Source organism: Mya arenaria, chromosome 2, assembly GCF_026914265.1.
Source record: "Mya arenaria isolate MELC-2E11 chromosome 2, ASM2691426v1".
Lineage (NCBI taxonomy): Eukaryota > Metazoa > Mollusca > Bivalvia > Myida > Myidae > Mya > Mya arenaria.
In genome coordinates this window covers 46,828,432-46,848,195 of record NC_069123.1, presented here as the reverse complement: position 1 = coordinate 46,848,195, position 19,764 = coordinate 46,828,432, and the positions used below count along the sequence as shown (strand labels likewise).

General features: G+C 36.1%; 1 protein-coding gene across 6 annotated transcripts in view; it reads right to left on the bottom strand.

Annotated features, from left to right (window-relative positions):
• Window positions 1–19,764, bottom strand: part of LOC128211901 (multidrug resistance-associated protein 1-like) — an 89,239-nt gene that overhangs the window by 19,121 nt on the left and 50,354 nt on the right. Inside the window, exons 23-26 of one of the 6 annotated variants that reach the window (XM_052917030.1) lie at window positions 18,059–18,369; window positions 7,048–7,247; window positions 4,273–4,399; window positions 2,497–2,598 (exon numbers count right to left, since the gene is read on the bottom strand). In XM_052917030.1, coding sequence (XP_052772990.1) covers window positions 2,497–2,598; window positions 4,273–4,399; window positions 7,048–7,247; window positions 18,059–18,369 — 740 coding nt within the window. Of the gene's footprint in view, window positions 1–2,496; window positions 2,599–4,272; window positions 4,400–7,047; window positions 7,248–7,856; window positions 8,168–8,683; window positions 8,995–11,699; window positions 12,011–15,375; window positions 15,687–18,058; window positions 18,370–19,764 lie in introns of all 6 variants that reach the window. The other 5 variants (XM_052917038.1, XM_052917064.1, XM_052917021.1 and 2 more) reach the window with 5 other exon arrangements.

Sequence of the window (19,764 nt, the reverse complement as noted above, 5' to 3'; positions counted from 1 at the left end):
TTTGCCACAACTGTGACCTTAACCAGGGTCATGTGATGTTCATGACCAGCCTCCCTTCCAATGCTCTCTAGTTATCAATAGGACAAGGTTATTGTATTCAAGTTTGCCACAACTGTGACCTTAACCAGGGTCATGTGATGTTCATGAGGCTCCCTTCCAGTGCTCTCTAGTTATCAATAGGACAAGGTTATTGTATTCAAGTTTGCCACAACTGTGACCTTAATCAGGGTCATGTGATGTTCATGAGGCTCCCTTCCAGTGCTCTCTAGTTATCAATAGGACAAGGTTATTGTATTCAAGTTTGCCACAACTGTGACCTTAACCAGGGTCATGTGATGTTCATTACCAGCCTCCCTTCCAGTGCTCTCTAGTTATCAATAGGACAAGGTTATTGTATTCAAGTTTACCACAACTGTGACCTTAACCAGGGTCATGTGATGTTCATTACCAGCCTCCCTTCCAGTGCCCTCTAGTTATCAATAGGACAAGGTAATTGTGTTCAAGTTCACCACAACTGTGACCTTAACCAGGGTCATGTGATGTTCATGACCAGCCTTCCTTCCAGTGCTCTTTAGTTATCAATAGGACAAGGTTATTGTATTCAAGTTTGCCACAACTGTGACCTTAACCAGGGTCATGTGATGTTCATGACCAGCCTTCCTTCCAATGCTTTCTAGTTATCAATAGGACAAGGTTATTGTATTCAAGTTTGCCACAACTGTGACCTTAACCAGGGTCATGTGATGTTCATGACCAGCCTCCCTTCCAATGCTCTCTAGTTAGCAATAGGACAAGGTTATTGTATTCAAGTTTGCCACAACTGTGACCTTAACCAGGGTCATGTGATGTTCATGACCAGCCTTCCTTCCAATGCTCTCTAGTTAGCAATAGGAAAAGGTTATTGTATTCAAGTTCACCACAACTGTGACCTTAACCAGGGTCATGTGATGTTCATTACCAGCCTCCCTTCCAGTGCTCTTTAGTTATCAATAGGACAAGGTTATTGTGTCCAAGTTCACAACTACTGTGACCTTAACCAGGGTCATGTGATGTTCATTACCAGCCTCCCTTCCAGTGCCCTCTAGTTATCAATAGGACAAGGTAATTGTGTTCAAGTTCACCACAACTGTGACCTTAACCAGGGTCATGTGATGTTCATTACCAGCCTCCCTTCCAGTGCTCTTTAGTTATCAATAGGACAAGGTTATTGTATTCAAGTTTGCCACAACTGTGACCTTAACCAGGGTCATGTGATGTTCATGAGGCTCCCTTCCAGTGCTCTCTAGTTATCAATAGGACAAGGTTATTGTATTCAAGTTTGCCACAACTGTGACCTTAACCAGGGTCATGTGATGTTCATGAGGCTCCCTTCCAGTGCTCTCTAGTTATCAATAGGACAAGGTTATTGTATTCAAGTTTGCCACAACTGTGACCTTAACCAGGGTCATGTGATGTTCATTACCAGCCTTCCTTCCAATGCTCTCTAGTTATCAATAGGACAAGGTTATTGTATTCAAGTTTACCACAACTGTGACCTTAACCAGGGTCATGTGATGTTCATGAGGCTCCCTTCCAGTGCTCTCTAGTTATCAATAGGACAAGGTTATTGTATTCAAGTTTGCCACAACTGTGACCTTAACCAGGGTCATGTGATGTTCATGAGGCTCCCTTCCAGTGCTCTCTAGTTATCAATAGGACAAGGTTATTGTATTCAAGTTTGCCACAACTGTGACCTTAACCAGGGTCATGTGATGTTCATGACCAGCCTTCCTTCCAGTGCCCTCTAGTTATCAATAGGACAAGGTTATTGTATTCAAGTTTGCCACAACTGTGACCTTAACCAGGGTCATGTGATGTTCATTACCAGCCTTCCTTCCAATGCTCTCTAGTTATCAATAGGACAAGGTTATTGTATTCAAGTTTACCACAACTGTGACCTTAACCAGGGTCATGTGATGTTCATGAGGCTCCCTTCCAGTGCTCTCTAGTTATCAATAGGACAAGGTTATTGTATTCAAGTTTGCCACAACTGTGACCTTAACCAGGGTCATGTGATGTTCATGAGGCTCCCTTCCAGTGCTCTCTAGTTATCAATAGGACAAGGTTATTGTATTCAAGTTTGCCACAACTGTGACCTTAACCAGGGTCATGTGATGTTCATGAGGCTCCCTTCCAGTGCTCTCTAGTTATCAATAGGACAAGGTTATTGTATTCAAGTTTGCCACAACTGTGACCTTAACCAGGGTCATGTGATGTTCATGACCAGCCTTCCTTCCAGTGCTTTCTAATTATCAATTGGACAAGGTTTGGGAATAACTTTTTAAGGACCTATTTTTTTGTATTAGAAATCAAGTATTGTATTGTATCAGAATATATCAAATCGGCATGTAGTTGTATTGATAGCAGTCATATCGTGTGATGACTGAATCATCTCATCACTTCCTAACATGTAACTAATATCCCCATTGCCAGAGTTAAGCTACAACATATGCCCACCTCTGTTGGAGTCTCCGAGTATTCCTTTACCCTCTCCACAGCAACAATGTTTGTCTCCAGTTCTGTCGTCATGCGCACCATCCAGTTCAGGGTCTGAGTTACCTGGAAATATCATGAGACTTGGTTAAAGGATCATACAGTATTATAATGATGTTGATTATGTAAGTTTATTTCATTAACTTTTCTTGCTCCAAAGATGTTAACACTGATTCAGTCTTCGCCTGAATGCAACACCACTATGAGCTTATACAGAATAATATGCAAATAGTCTCCGTGGTCTTAATCAGTTCTAGCGTCAACCATATAATGTCACAAAAATGCGCCTCATCAGAAATAATATCCTTGCCTAAGCCTACATTACACATAATGTCAGCAAAAACATAAACATGGCTTGTGCTGATATATTGCTTAAGGGACTAGAAACCAGGTGGCCCCAAAATTGGCAAATACAGTATTTTCACAAAACAAGCATAGAATTGTAAAAGCAAGTTGTTATAATGTCGTAGCTGAGTTCCACTGTTTAAAAATATCACAATGGTTTCCCAGTTTAAAAAGCGCAGAATGGTTTTCTCGCTTCATTGCAATGTCCTGTTTTTCCAGGAAGCCATGGAGGGTGTACATTCAGCATGTGAAAGTCACATGATGAGTACAGATAAATATACCGACACCATTTCAAAACTTTTTGCATTTTACATGGTAGACAACCGCAGTATATTTGATATGGTAAAATGCCCGAAAAATGCAAAAGATGCATGTATCATAAGCCGTGTGATACATCAGTAAGTAACATTCAATTTTATGTTGACATTTCTTTTATCAATTTTCTTTTTTTCTTGCCATTGTTTAATCTGGTGTCTAGTCCCAAACCAGACATATGAGCCTCTGGCAATGTCAGATAGGTAGACTTGGGTCTCCAAGTCGGTAAATTGGGTTCAGAAGTGGTAGTTTATCTAAATCCCTTTCATTTTCAATCAAAAACAATGATGAATACAATGTTAACAAAAACTTGATGGTTGTTATTATTTTCAAATTTTCGGAAAATACGCATATAAATATGTCATGGTTCAGGGTCTTGTCAAATGTCGGCGTTTTTAATTGTGAAATAGAAGGAATATTACGTCTGGCTAGTGAAAATTCAAGTTCATATTTAGTAGAGCTGCTGATAATTCAATCAGACTGCCAAACAGGTCTAGAGCAGACGACTGCAAAATAAGGAATGTTAATTTTGCGCCAGAATGTCATAGAATTTTATACATTAATTAAAGATAAATACACCTTTGGGAATGAAATACACCTTTGGGAAAATTTTAAAACTATGCAGTAATGTTTTGATCAAGGCAATATATGTCTTTAAGATTATCAAAGAATATTGATTAGTAACAAAGATTGCTGAATAGTAGGATGCTGGTGGTTTTGAGTGCTGTATAACATAGCAACGATCTCCGCCAAGGTGTCAACTTACATGTATTTGACAGGTTGTTTATTGCACCATTCCCTAAAAGTGACAGATTATGGGGTATTTAAGCATGGTTGATAGAATTTTGAGGGTTTTCAAATGAAATATTACGGCCAACATTTATTTAGATAAAAAAAAATTCAAGAGAGGTAGGAGGGTCTCAAAAGCGCTAGATTTTACCTACAGCCATTAGAGTTCACATGTCTGCCCAAATGTAAAAAATAAATTGGTCAGATCAATTTAAGCATCTTATGTCCCATTGGGCAAATATTGTTTCAAGGAGAAAGTGTTAATTGTTTACTTCCAGGCTGTATACTTACGTTGAGGGCGTATGTTATAGAAAGGCCAACAATTCCGGGCGAGAGATCATCCCGAGCAATCACCGCAAACAAAGATGCAAAAAACAGGATACAGTTGCCAACAAACTCCAATCGAATAGCCAGCCACCTGTAATTACAACAAAAACATTTTTGAGTGATAACATTTTTGCACCCATTGACTGAAGTTTGACTGTGTGTCAATTACAAAATAGAAAAACTTAAACGGTTGACTGAGGTAAGCATCTCGTAGCTCTTGTGAGGTGAACAACTATTGTAGAAGTTATAAGTGGTACTTGGAAGCTCTCATAAGGGTTAGGACTATTGTTAAAGTTACAAGTTGTATCTGGAAGCTCTTGTTAGGCTTATGACTATTATAGAAGTTAGGAGTGATATATACAAGCTCTTGTAAGGCTCACAACTATTATAGAAATTATGAGTGATATATCGAAGTTCTTTTAAGGCTTACGACTATAATAAAAGTAAGGAGTGATTTATCAAAATTCTTGTAAGGCTTACGACCATTATAGAAGCTAGGAGCGATAAATCGAAGCTCTTGTAAGGCTTACGACCATTATAGAAGTTAGGAGCGATATATCGAAGCTCTTGTAAGGCTTACGACCATTATAGAAGTTAGGAGCGATATATCGAAGCTCTTGTAAGGCTTACGACCATTATAGAAGTTAGGAGCGATATATCGAAGCTCTTGTAAGGCTTACGACCATTATAGAAGTTAGGAGCGATTTATCGAAGCTCTTGTAAGGCTTACGACCATTATAGAAGTTAGGAGAGATATATCGAAGCTCTTGTAAGGCTCACGACCATTATAGAAGTTAGGAGCGATATTATCGAAGCTCTTGTAAGGCTTCACGACCATTATAGAAGTTAGGAGAGATATATCGAAGCTCTTGTAAGGCTCACGACCATTATAGAAGTTAGGAGTGATATATCGAAGCTCTTGTAAGGCTCACGAGTATTATAGAAGTTAGGAGGGATATATCGAAGCTCTTGTAAGGCTCACTAGTATTATAGAAGTTAGGAGTGATATATCGAAGCTCTTGTAAGACTCACTAGTATTATAGAAGTTAGGAGGGATATATCGAAGCTCTTGTAAGGCTCACGACTATTATAGAAGTTAGGAGTGATATATCGAAGCTCTTGTAAGGCTCACGAGTATTATAGAAGTTAGGAGTGATATATCGAAGCTCTTGTAAGGCTCACGAGTATTATAGAAGTTAGGAGTGATATATCGAAGCTCTTGTAAGGCTCACGAGTATTATAGAAGTTAGGAGTGATATATCGAAGCTCTTGTAAGGCTCACGAGTATTATAGAAGTTAGGAGTGATATATCGAAGCTCTTGTAAGGCTCACGACTATTATAGAAGTTAGGAGTGATATATCGAAGCTCTTGTAAGGCTCACGACTATTATAGAAGTTAGGAGTGATATCTTGAAACATATCTTGGAACTGGTAGGATGCTGTTGAAACGCTTTTCCATCAGTTAGGAAAGCCATATTGTTTTTCATATTCCTACAAATACTGCTTTATAATCTTTTGGATGGGCTCTATAGCAGTAACAATGTCAGAATGCCTACTTATGGTACCGTACCATTTCTTATAGTTAATTTTAAAAATTAATTTCAAAACAAAGCTTAGGTAAAGAATGATTTGCAACATTTCAAATTGATAAAATATTTTCACAAAGAAATTGCATACAATAGTTTGATGACATCTACACATGTATTCAAATTTAATGTAGAAAGTGTAGAGGGCTGGTCTATTTGGGGCCACCATCAACAATACGTTGTACAACAAATAATACAACAAACAGTCAACTCTCTTCAATAAAATTTCAAAGCTTCGTTATACTAGCACAAGGTAATTTGCTTGAACATAAGTATCTAAACATTTGATCAATTTTAAACGAAAATTTAAGCCAGCCGAAAATTGCATGATCATTATCAAAATATACAGCATTTTTCTCTTTTTTTAGACAAATAAAGAGACCTCCATCAAGTGTGCCTAAATAAGGGACAGCATCTGCTGTGACATAATCTGCCATCTCATTATCTGCTGTGTAATTTACCTACTGTGTGATTATGGAAAATAAACTGTACTTTACATAGGTTGGTACAATAGGTATTTATGTACCCCTGAAGAAATGTTGGAAACTGTAAACAGTGTAATTAAAGATGCACTCTTACTCCCAAATTAAGATTTACCACCGTTAATAATATTGTTTAAATATTAGAAAGAGGATGAATAAATGCCGAAAACAGTGGTTCTTATGAAGGATACTGAGTTTGATTTGAAAGATATGAGCATAAAACACGGTATTTGTACATTATGAGACTATAGTAAATCACAGTAAATCTTTTAGCATTCACCAATCATTTAATATTTTTGCCCTTTCTGCTATTAAATACATGGCTACAATCTTGTTATCAGTAATTAATATTTTCAATAAATGCACTATTTAGTAAGTAGTTAAAGGTTTATCAGTCAAAACTTATGTTTGTTGTAAATGTGTATATATTGATTTTGAATAAGAGTGTCACTTTAACTATAAAACACCTTGACACTTCAAAAAAAGTACATAGAAATTAAATGATGAATAATGTTAAGGAAGTTATAATCGCCAAATAAATAGAATAAATGTGCACTAAATGCATGACGGATATGGCTTATCTGGACACCTACATTGATGCCTTTTTAACAATAACTACCACGTCCTTGACATGTCTACCAGACTAACTGTTACTGTAACTGTTACTGTACCTGTTGGAAATGATGCTAGGGTAATGGCACACGAGGTTATTGTCAACCTTAGTCTCAGACGTTTCGATAAACCTCTCTTGCTGTCGGTAGGCACGCACTGTGGTCACTCCCGTCACTGTCTCACCGAAGTGAGAGTATATTGGAGACCTACTCACTGACTCTAAACGCTTCAATTGGCGCGATGTGGCCACATAAAACCTCTGTTCAAAAACATAACAAGACATGTATATATTATCCAAAATAATTTAGATTAAATATCATAGTATATCTTCTGTTTACTTGTTAAAATATAAATATGAATCTGACTAATCAATATCTTGTTTATTTTACACAAAGGTTCAATATATATAAGCATATAATATCTGGTTAAAATCCACAAAATTAAATCTGATTTGCAGTATTATTAGAGATCGGGAAGATGAGAACTGGGGATACAGCAGTCTTACTGATACTTCATTACAATAACAGCCAAAGAAACAATAGCCTTCCTTCCTTCATCATAGACCGAGCATAATGCAACTTGTTAACGCATCATTTTCCTGAATGTACTGAAACATCTATTCCACAAAGTACCTAAACAGATTTTGGCTTTTTAAATGCCTTGCAGACATTTTGAAGATCTACAAACACAATAATTAATTGGAAGTCTAATATCTCAACATCGAACAAGAGGGATGTGGGTAATCTGTTCCAGCCAACAGGAAACAGTAATATAGCTTGCTTTATGGTGAATTGTAATGAGTTGTTCAGGTAGACATGTTCTCTGTGCCTGACATGTTATAGTATGCTTTCTGATAAGTGACAAGTACCTGAGCAAAGAAATAAACAAGAGCGAGAAGAGGCACAACTGCAATTAACAAGTGCAGGTTAGCCACAATGAACCCGAGGCTTGCAAGAGCCTGCAGCACCACATTCAACATGGACCGCATGGTAAATGGCACCACATAATCAATGTCCGCCATGTCTTGGGCAATGATGTTCAACACACGACCCTGAGGGGTCACATCAAAGAAGGTGATTGGCAGGCGGAGGACATTGGCCAAGAGGACAAGGTGGATGACTCTTGAGGCCCGAATTCCACACACAGCCATCGAAAAAGCCGCAATGGACTCAAGAGCCCCTGAAAGTAGACAGGGCTGCTGTTGTCATAGTAATCCAAGGAATAAACACAGGTCTCTCGTCTAGGATATACTGCTCTGATGCCACAATCCAAGAAAGCACCGTAAGGTAAGGGATACTTCTGTGAAGCTGATAAATAATGTGTAAGCAGATGTTACCATCATTCTTAAGTCTGCTGGGAGGACATTATCTGGGAAATATGCAATGAGGAAGTGGAGGCAAGTGTTATACAACTGCTAAAGTTAAGTATGTCTGAGTGCTCAAGTAATGCGTAATTGCATGGGATTCTTGGAAGGCTATTATGTACACTGTGAATAGGCAAATGTGTTCAAGATCATGGCATTGGATGCATTTTTTTAAAAAGATATGTCAATTTCTTTATTAACTTGACAGGAAAATTGATTTTTAGCAAGTTGATGCTTTTTAAATGCAAGATTGTTTGTGGTGATGACTGCCGTATCTCCTGCTCACTGGCCCAGTTTAATGTCGAGATTTGCATGGCAGCAGGCCATCGCACCTGTACGAGGAAGTAGAAGATAGCGATTGGAACCACGGTGGTGAGGAAAAGTGGGGTACTGATACCAATGATCACAGGCACCTGGACCACCCGCAGAAAGCACTGTATCCACATCTGGAAGTTCGAGGCGATTGTCACATCGATAGTGTCGATATCCTTTCCAAAGCGATTCAGGATTCGCCCGACAGGGGTTGTATCAAAGAAGGTCATGGGAGACCGTGCAATGTTGTGAATGATGTTGGCATGAAGGACTCGACCAGCCCGAACATTACCAACATACAATGACAGGGTAGCTACCACTACGAAAATACCTGAAATAGAGTATTGTTAAGTCTGTGCTATTCTGAGGGAAAATTAATATTGGTGCTAGGATGAGGTTACCTCCATCAAAAGCTGATCAAATTTGATCAAATTAACAAGAAATTATCATTAACCAACATGCATTTAGGTCAGTAATGTATCAAAGCCCACTAAAACAGTTAAACATTATTACATGCACAGCTATCTACAACATAAGTGTTTCAAATAATTAGAGTAAATTAGAGCCACCACTACACGCCAACCCCATTAGGCAGGTTATATGTTTGACACGTTGTGGAAACAAAGTGATAGCATATGAGGAAACCAGTGAGGGATTGGTCACATGTCGGCCATGCAGTAAAACTAGTAACATAATAAACTAATATAATCAGTTACGGGGTTAGTAGGTGACTTGATATGGGCTATATGGGGCAAAGGAAACCATATTGGGTGACAGCTTAATATGGTTTCCTGCGCCCTGTCCCATATTGGGTCACGTACCAACCCCGTAACGTATATATCACATTAAGCAACCTGTTTACATGTTTAAATGTTTCATTTATTCATCGGAATATTCACCGGAATCGGAAAATAGACGCCATTTTGGTACGATATAAATTTGGTGACCCAATATGGAAAAATATGTGGTCACCGCATGACTAATCCTGGAGCAATGGCAATGCGTCACATATGTTGGAGGCGTGATATAGCATCATATTATAATGAGAAGTTTTTATACTTTTCCTTATTCACTTTAGTTAATATTCTTTTCACTAAGAATGCATTTACATTTTCCAACTCAAATACAAATCCATAATTTGTGGACAAATACATGGACAGAAGGATGAACATTGTGATTCTGCTCGGACACGAACAATGTCCTGGTTCCTTTATGTTTGTTATGTGATTTTAAATTGAATGGTTGTTCTTTGTAGTGATATAAGTATCCAACAACATTACTATAGAGGGAATCTATAACATCATTACTGGCCGTGTCATTAAAGCAAAAGGGTTCATCATTTTACTGTCGTTAATACCTAGGTTTCCATATCATAACAAATTCTAATAAGAAATTAATGGGCGCTACGGAAACAGTCTTTCATTTAATTAGTTAAATCATGTTTATGGCAATAATCTTGTTTATGTAAATAGTAAATTCATTTTAATGTCAATATTCCAGTTTATTTATTTAGTAAAACTATGCTGATGGCAATAGTCTATTTAATATAATGTGGTTGTGCTGTTAGGGCACTCGCTTCTCACCAGGGCAACCCGAATTCCATTCCGGGCCTAGGCACATGCAAGTTTGGTTGGTGGTCACCAAAAAGAAAAGTAGGCTTTCTGCGAGTTCTCTGTTTTCCCTCACAAGACAAGACCACACTCTTGCGCAATATCGTGCCAACGATAGTGACTAAGAATAAGTTCAAATCATGCTCAATATGTTATTGGCAAAAGTCTTGTTTATATGTGTAATATGCCATGTTATTGGCAATAGTCTTGTTTATATATATAGTAAAGCCATATTAATGGCAATAATCTTGTTTATATGTGTAATAAAGCCACATTAATGGCAAAAGTCTTGTTTATATGTGTAATAAAGCCATGTTAATGGCAAGTCATGTTTATATGTGTAGTAAAGCCATGTTAATGGCAAAAGTCTTGTTAATTTGTGTAGTAAAGCCATGTTAATGGCAAGTCTTGTTTATATGTGTAGTAAAGCCATGTTAATGGCAATACTCTTGTTTATATGTGTATTAAAGCCATGTAAATGGCAAAAGTCTTGTTTATATGTGTAGTAAAGCCAAGTTAATGGCAATACTCTTGTTTATATGTGTAGTAAAGCCATGTTAATGGCAAGTCTTGTTTATATGTGTAGTAAAGCCATGTTAATGGCAAAAGTCTTGTTTATATGTGTAATAAAGCCATGTTAGTGGCAATACTCTTGTTTATATGTGTAGTAAAGCCATGTAAATGGCAAAAGTCTTGTTTATATGTGTAGTAAAGCCATGTTAATGGCAATACTCTTGTTTATATGTGTAGTAAAGCCATATTAATAGCAAAAGTCTTGTTTATATGTGTATTAAAGCCATGTAAATGGCAAAAGTTGTGTTAATATGTGTAGTAAAGCCATGTTAATGGCATTAGCCTTGTTTATATGTGTAGTTGAGCCATATAATAATGGCGACATTCTTGTTCATCTGGGTTTTTTTGCAGTGGACAAAGAATCTTTAGCAATCAATGAACATTTCTAGCTTACAAACATCAAATAGCATACAAATATTATAGATTCACATCAACAATGCGTCTTTTCACCATGAACACCCGAACATCATACAATTTCCATTTTTGGTCTGAAACTTAAAAAAACAATGCACATGTTCTCTAGCAGAAGGAAGGCTATTTTACTTTAATAATATGTTTGATATTTCCTTACCCCCTCCCTTCAAACGGTATTGAAATAACAAAATAGTTAAGCTAGCAAACTGTACACATAAATGCCTTTAACAGGAAAAAGATTCCATTCAGCTTGTTAGGAACAACTATGTTCCTTTCAACAATACCACTTTAACAAACATCAACTGTCTAAAACAAAGTTTAGTATAAATATTTCCAAGAACACAGTTATGAGTGAGGTGATATCCTTCAAATGCTGAGCATGTGAATATTATAAAAAGAGTAGACTTGTTTAGAGTGTTAAACAACACATGTTCCTGACCTGAACTATGAGATAGAAGACGGCGAGAGGGACAAAGGCAATGAGAGTTAAGGGGAGGCGACTGGCCACCACAATCACCATCTCGAGGCAACTCAGCAGACAGAACAGCCAGCCTCGGATATTCTGAACTATTATCATATCGATCACGTCCAGCTCCTTGCCAAACCGGTTAAGAATACGTCCCGTCGGTGTAGAGTCGAAGAAGGCCATTGGGGAAGAGAGGATGTTTTTCAGCAAGAATAAATGCAGGGAGCGACCTACGCGAATATTTCCCAGGAACAATGCTAGTGTAGCCACAATGTTGAAACACCCTGAAAACAGGCCGTGATTATGTCATTCACCATTGAAACTTGAACTAGCCCTAAAATTAACCTTAGCCAAAAAACTACACATTATATTGAAAAAAAAAAAATCATATTTTTTTCAAGCTATTTTAGAAACTGACACTACTCAAAATTTGGGGAACCACAGCATTTTGTGTGAATGAGTATTGATGGAGTTACTATCACATCAAAACAACTACCAGTTGGTAAAATTTAGGAAACTTACAATTGTTTTATTTTAGTACTGTTAAAAGACCAGTCAAGGTGGTTAAATAGAAATACAACTGGAATGTTATTTTCATTGGGGTATTTTCTGGAGACTGGAGATTGAGAAAAATTTAGACTACATAGAGTTGGGAATTAGTTTGTATCCTACTAAGATCCTATAAGGTTGGTGATCTAAAAAGGGCAAGAAAGCCCCTGAACATCAAGCAATATCTTCTCAAGTTGTTCTCTTATGTAATTTAAAAGGGAATCATGTCTCCCGTGTTTACATCAACACCGTAATAGAAGTTAAACGAGTATAAGTATCATTTACCGCTTGATACAATAATTCATTGCATGATTGGAAAGCTATCGTTACTCTAAGGTGTTTGCATTCATATCTTAAAATAGTAGATAAAAAAACAAAGATTGCCAACTGAATCACAGAAATTGTTTAGACAAGACATGCATACAATCAGAATTTTATTTTCAGCCAATTAAGTCCACATGCTCATCGGACTTGCTTTACTAGTTTATGAACAGGCCTTACGGGCATTTACCAGTCTCCGGCTTGTGCTGATGTTTCATGTTTGTTACTCAGAAGACCTTTGCTAAAAAACACTAATACAAAAGTCCTTTTATAATTATTCGATAAACTATTTGATTTTTGTGCATTAATATATGTTCCTAGTTCAAACTACAAGGACACATGAAGCATAGTCTACAAATAGGAGAAAGGGCTTAGCACAAGACAGATGTTACTTCTATCTTCACTAAGCCCTTATGGTCACATGACAGAACAAGGCACTGAACTACACAGCACACTGACATTACTAAAAGAAAGCATCTTCATCCATACTCGCCAACAGTAATAATTTGAAATAAAAATGAGTCTAAAAGCCATGCATCATTCCAGGTCATACAATAAATTCCCTACATTAAGGTCATTAATATTCTACCATCATTAGACCATAATTTCGCAAAACATCTCTTATGACTAGATAAAACTAAGGTTACTATTTTTGTTTTGGTATATGTGTGGAATTTTCATTCTGGACAGGTTTTGGACTTTTAAAGGAAATTATCTTCATGACAATCACAGTAAACTCATTTTCATTAAGTAAAATCAAGATCATGTACAAAATGTGGCTTCATGAATTAACCTACATGAACTTTTAACGCCTTCGGAAAAAAGGAGTATTGTTTGTTCTGGAATAATGACTGCCTGTTATATGTTCCGTAAAACATTTTGTATAGGATAATCCTCTTTCCCCTCATATTTCCCATTAATAAAGTGCCTGGGTCTTATATATATCATAATTATATATTTTTCCAAACTCCATTTCAGGCTAGGGAGATAAATGGCAGAAATATGTTTGTTTACATTTCACATCAAAGGGACGTAACTCACATCGATTGATGAATTTAGTTATATCAGCAATAGATAATTTAGCACGGTTAGCATCAGCAGATGACAACAAAATTTTAATAAAAGTAATCAATAAGTTTCGAATGTGTATGATAGTTTGAATGCAGTATGAATCTGTACTGAACAAAAATTGAACATGCAACATGCGAAGTGGCATCATTGACCACTGTTAATGCCTGAAAGTGTAAAAAACTCCCTCTACCTTACAGCTAATGTTGCTTCCTATAGTACAAACTGTTGCAATGACAGTGTTGGTGTTGTTCATACCATTGTACCACATATTTGAAATACTAAGCTAAGGTGTTGAGCACATTTAAGTACAATATATGCCGTTGCTTATACAATTTGCGATGACAACAAGTAATCTGAGGGATTCGAGTTCAACATCGGGATGACAGAATGAAATTGTTGTTTATTGATTACGAAATACAGTAAAGCAATTAGCTATTTATGTGCTTTATACCACTTGCACCATTGTTATTTCAATATAGTTTATCATTTATGTACATGTGCTGTACTATTTAATAACCTTTGCCATTTTCACAATTCAATAAAAAATTGTCAAAACAAATATGGTGGCTCCTCCTGATTTTTGTTGTATTTTTTGCCTGTGTCCTATATTATGATAGCATCCTATACACAGTGATTAAGGGAATGTTCAGTGTTGTTAGCTTGTTGTAGAAACACTCTTCTTGTGACACTTTTTTGTTTTATCATTAAAGTCAAGAGTTACATAAACAATGCATCAACCTATATTGTGTGCTTTTAATTGATTTTCTAGCCATGCTTTATGTATTTGAAATTCTAAAATTACTGGGCATATGAAGACCATATCAAATTTCTTTGTTTAATTGTGTTTAAATTGTGTTGTAATGTTGCACAAAATTGTATATTAATACCATATATCTGTATTTTGTCATTGGCCGGTGGCCCACTAGCAAATAAACGTTGTCATTATATACATGTAACAGAAGTTCGGTAAAAGGTTTTATGTATAATTGTTTTAATTAGTAGGGAATTGATCTGAAGGAAGGAAGGCAATGAACTATGAGGTAAACCCATTGTGTTAGCTTGGGTTTTGGAATGTCAGACATTCAAGAACAGCACGGAGCAAATGTCAACAATACAGCGAACAGATGTCCTTCACATTATCTTTCAGGGCCAAGCTCAGCAGCCAATAATTTACTGTGATTTTGTTTAAACGCACAAAGATCAACAATCCAAGTGAAAAAGCCAGGCAAAACAACAAACAGAATGTTGATGCAAATACCTGTCATTTCGGAAGGTGAATATTTTCAATTATCACCTCAGGTGCCTATCTGTAGGAGACATTTTGGAAGCATTCATATGCCGTATGCAAATTAGTTCCACATCTTAAAATGCATATTTTCTGCATTACAGTCATATGTGTTCATATTTTGTGTCGGCCTGAATTATATTTGTATGATCTTAGTATCCAAAAAATAGCTGAATTAAAATATTGCATATTATAAAAATGCCATACTAAAAAAAACTGCTTTAAATGGGCCCTTTCACAGTCTACGGAGTGGAATATTTATAGCTGTTTTGCACTCTGATTTTTGTAAGAAATTGCCAACATTGAGATCATTTATAATGACAACGCTGTGACTGTCGACTGTATGACTATTACTCAACACTTTTTATCTTAAATTAATTGGGTTTAACCCCTCATATGAATGTGTCAGAGAAGTAAACAAACCTGAACAACAAAGTAGAAAACGGCAAGAGGAAGCATTACAATTAGTATCCATGGAAAACCACGCCCTACCACTATCACCGTGGCAACACTTTCAAGGAAACAGTGCAGTACATAGTGAATACTTCTGGTAATTATATTGTCAATGGTGTCCAGATCCTTGCCAAATCTGTTGAGTAATCGGCCAGATGGAGTGACATCAAAGAACTCCATAGGCGAGGCCATAACATTCCTAAGCAAGGTATGGTGAAGTATCTTTCCGGCTTGAATGTTGGCAATATACAGGAATGTTGTTCCACAGACATTAAACAAGCCTGGAAATTAGAAATGAAACACCTAATAAACAACTAAAAGTTAAAGTGTGTAATTTTGAAACAAAACAAAACAGAATTCTTCATGGATTACAACCTGTTTAAAATTCGAAATCTGGATGTCTCCACATGGTAAGCCAATGGTATTTTTCCTGAACAAGATCAGTTGTTTTGAATGATGAACAGGGATATTTTCATTGCTTTTAATCAAATTTAGTCCTTTTTGCAAGGAACAAAAAAATTAAAATCATACAAGCAAGTTCATTTGCTTGACCAGCCAGGTCAAGTGTAAGAGCAGAACATATAAAGGAATAGAGCCATGAACAAAGGAATCTAGACATGAACAAAGGAATCTAGTTGAATTTGATTAATGTTTAGTAATAGTCTCCATGTTATTTTTATATAATCGTTCATATCACAGCATAATGACAGTTTAACAAAGCAATGTAGTATTTAAAGCAGGGTTGATTTGTAGCAAAGCAAAGAAAATTGCTCCTTTTTATTTGCAAAATCCTGATTACGATCGATGACTACAAACATTATGCAAGCAGGATGATTTTCTGGATATTTTAAATACATATTCTACTCTTTCAGGCCAAAAAGCACCATTTCCTGAATATCAGATAAATCTAAAAAAAAGAACCTCCCAGACATTTCCATTGAATTTATGTTGAAATAGGCTCCATGATTTTGGAGAAGATTTTTTTTAAATTGATGACAGATGATAACAGACATGCAATAGCAGATGACAGCGATAAAGAGTCATAGTCAGCATTTATTATTATTTATTTCACTTGAGCTTTGTATGTAACCACAGCAATGTCTAGCCTGCCTATTGAATAAAAAATCATCAGTTCTGAGAAATATTGTTGGAACTAAAATCAGGAAGTGTTTCAATAAATATGGAAATTATATTGTTTTATTGGCATTGTTCTTTGACTTCGAATGTAGTTGGTGAAAACTCCATGACAAAGCAAGGAAGTGATGTCAAACAACAAAAACTACAAGAAAACTGACCCCGGTGTGTGACCTTGACCTTTGACCAAGCTTGATGCATGAGCAAGCTACATCCTGAAAAACCTGATATACAAGGAAATCTGACCAAAATCCCTCCGACTGCAACCTTGATTTTAGAGGCCTCAAAATGGGTTTTGCACACAATATGCAGACTTGTCATGGCAAACACTTGTGCCAAATCATTTTTAGATTCACTTATACATGGCTTAATTACAGCCAAGACAAGCAAAAAATACAAGAAATTTCAACCTTTTCCTAGTGTGATATTGACCTTTGACCTATTGACATTGGTTTTATAAGTTTTAGTCCAGCTTTTCATGGTGAACACTTACGCCAATTTATTTTAAAACAAGATAATATTGAGTAACTGTGCCAAGGTAGAAATGTATCCATGCACTCGTGTTCTGGATATAACATGCAGTGCAGTATATGTGAAATATCAAAGGGCCATAACTCAATGAAAAAATACCAAGGAAGAACATGCCAATGTTAATGCACAACTATGCTTGGTTTTTCATCCCTATGAAGTTTCACCAAAATCCCTCCAGCAGTTTTGGACATTTCTCATATATAAATTTATCAAAATATGAATTATGTTTATAATTCAAAGGGCTATAACTATGTAAACTGGTGATGATGAAAATCATAAACCGCTGCATGAGAATCAAGTTAAGACTGGCTCGTCAGTCAGACCTTTTCATCCATCAAAGTTGCAATGCAATAAGATAGTGAATTGACACTAGCCTTTTCTTCTAAAAGGTAATCTCTTTAACGTCAACCTATTATTTTTTTCAATTGCTGTAATCTATTTTATGGCAAATTGTTATCGCTTTTATGGATAATAGTAATCTCTTCAACGTCTACCTATTATTTTTTCAATTGCTGTTATCTATTTTATGGCAAACTGTTATCTCTTTTAAGGCTAATAGTAATCTCTTACTGCTACCGGTTATTTTTTCAATGGCTGTTATCTATTTTATGGCAAACTGTTATCTCTTTTACGGCTAATAGTAATCTCTTTTACGGCTACCTGTTATTTTTTCAATGGCTGTTATCGATTTTATGGCAAACTGTTATCTTCTTTACTGCAAACTGGTTTCTCTTTTGCGACTAACTGTTATCTCTTTTACGGCAAACAAAAATTTCTTTTGCGACTAACTGTTATCTCTTTTACGGCAAACAAAAATTTCTTTTGCGACTAACTGTTATCTCTTTTAAGGCTAACTGTTGTCTCTTTTCAGGAAGGAAAGGCATTTTTGAATAATTTTTTGGTTAAACTTAATTTCTTCAACTGTATCCCCAGCACACACATTAACCTGCCTGATTTATTCAATGTTAAATTCATCTTTGACACGAACCTGTATAAGAAAATAAATGATAGCCACTGGAATAATGGCGGGAAGGACGAGTGGCGTGCTGATAATGAAGACGATCGGCAGGTTCAACACATACAACATCGTTACAATCACCATTCGGAAGTTAACAGCGATTGTGTTGTCAATAACATCAATATCCTTCCCTAACCGGTTCATAATTCTTCCAGAAGGTGTCGTATCAAAGAAGGACATTGGGGAGAACAAGATATTGTGTAACACCGAGGAATGGAGGGCTCTGCTGGCATGTACACTGCCAATGTACAGAGTGAGTGATGCCATGAACACCAACAGTCCTACAAAATGCATGGGTTAATCAATATCAATTACATCAAGCAGTTGGGTAAAACAAGCTGTTAGCATAGACATTAGAGAATCTAAAAAAAATGAGAAAGAGCAGTGTGAGTGGCAGAAGATAATGAAATGTTGCCATGCAAGTCTGCAGTTGTCACAGACTATATATATATAGCTCTGTGAATCTGGTTTATCCACTAAGGTCAAGGTAAAAAAGTATCACAACATACAACTAATTACTTCTGTTATGAAAATATGATATACACCAAACATTCTAATCTTTTAACATAAGTTTTGGAATTTAACCATTTCCACAGTAAACTCTAAAAGTTAGAAAACAAGTTTGCATAATAAGTTTTGCCATGCAAAAGAGGCCAAAACAATGTGTAGGTAGGCTTTCTTTTTACTTTTCTTTTTTATTATGCTACATGTAAGAATGTTATTGTCATCATAAGAAAATGGTGTTCAAGCAACCATTAGACAGACAATACAACTTGAAGCTTAAGCGCCTTTATTTTTACCCAAACCAGAAGTGTGTTTTTAGGCCTTATTAAAATAATTCAACATCATATCCTACATTTCCAGCCAATGGAACTGTCTATCAGCCTTTAATAAGTATACTATGCTTAATAATAAATAATTGCATCTTTACAGACATAAAGCCTTAATTTGGTTCACTGCCTACTGAAACTCAGGTATTAATCAAGGACCATAAGTCTATGTAGTGGTGACCTTGACTATTGACCTGATGACCTCAAAATCAATAGGGGTCATCTACTGGTCACCCAACAACCTTGATGTCAAGTTTTAGGGTACTGTGAAATCATTAATGTTCGTGGGGCATTAATGTTCGTGGTTTTCGTGGATTGGATGATCCACGAATTCAAGATCCCATAAATATTGACCCTTTATTTCCTTTTTTAATTGCCATGTTATGTACATACTCTAGTTTATTCGTTACGGAGGCCGCAGTACACATCGTAAATATCCGTCTAACTGTATATCTTACTATCATTGTTTTGTTAATATATTATATCAGCCTTAAACAAATAATAAACCAAATCATTTTAATGTGTTTTTATGATACAAATGACAGAAGCATGTGCCTTAACATGTGCTGTTCATTAAAATCTCCAGGTTTACAAAATGTGAGTAATGAGTGTCAGTTCTCGATTTTATTTCTTCAATGAAATAATTAATCGATTACATTAGAGGTTACTGAGCACCCAATGTGACAATGTACAAAACAAAGCGTTCAATATACTTATTAAACAAAAACATGTAAATTAATATTGAAATGAGATGATATTCAAAAGTAATTGAATTTGTAAACATCAGCTATCTTTAGGGATTGTTTACTCAAATATAAGGACCTTCTCGGTGTTTTTACAGTTTGC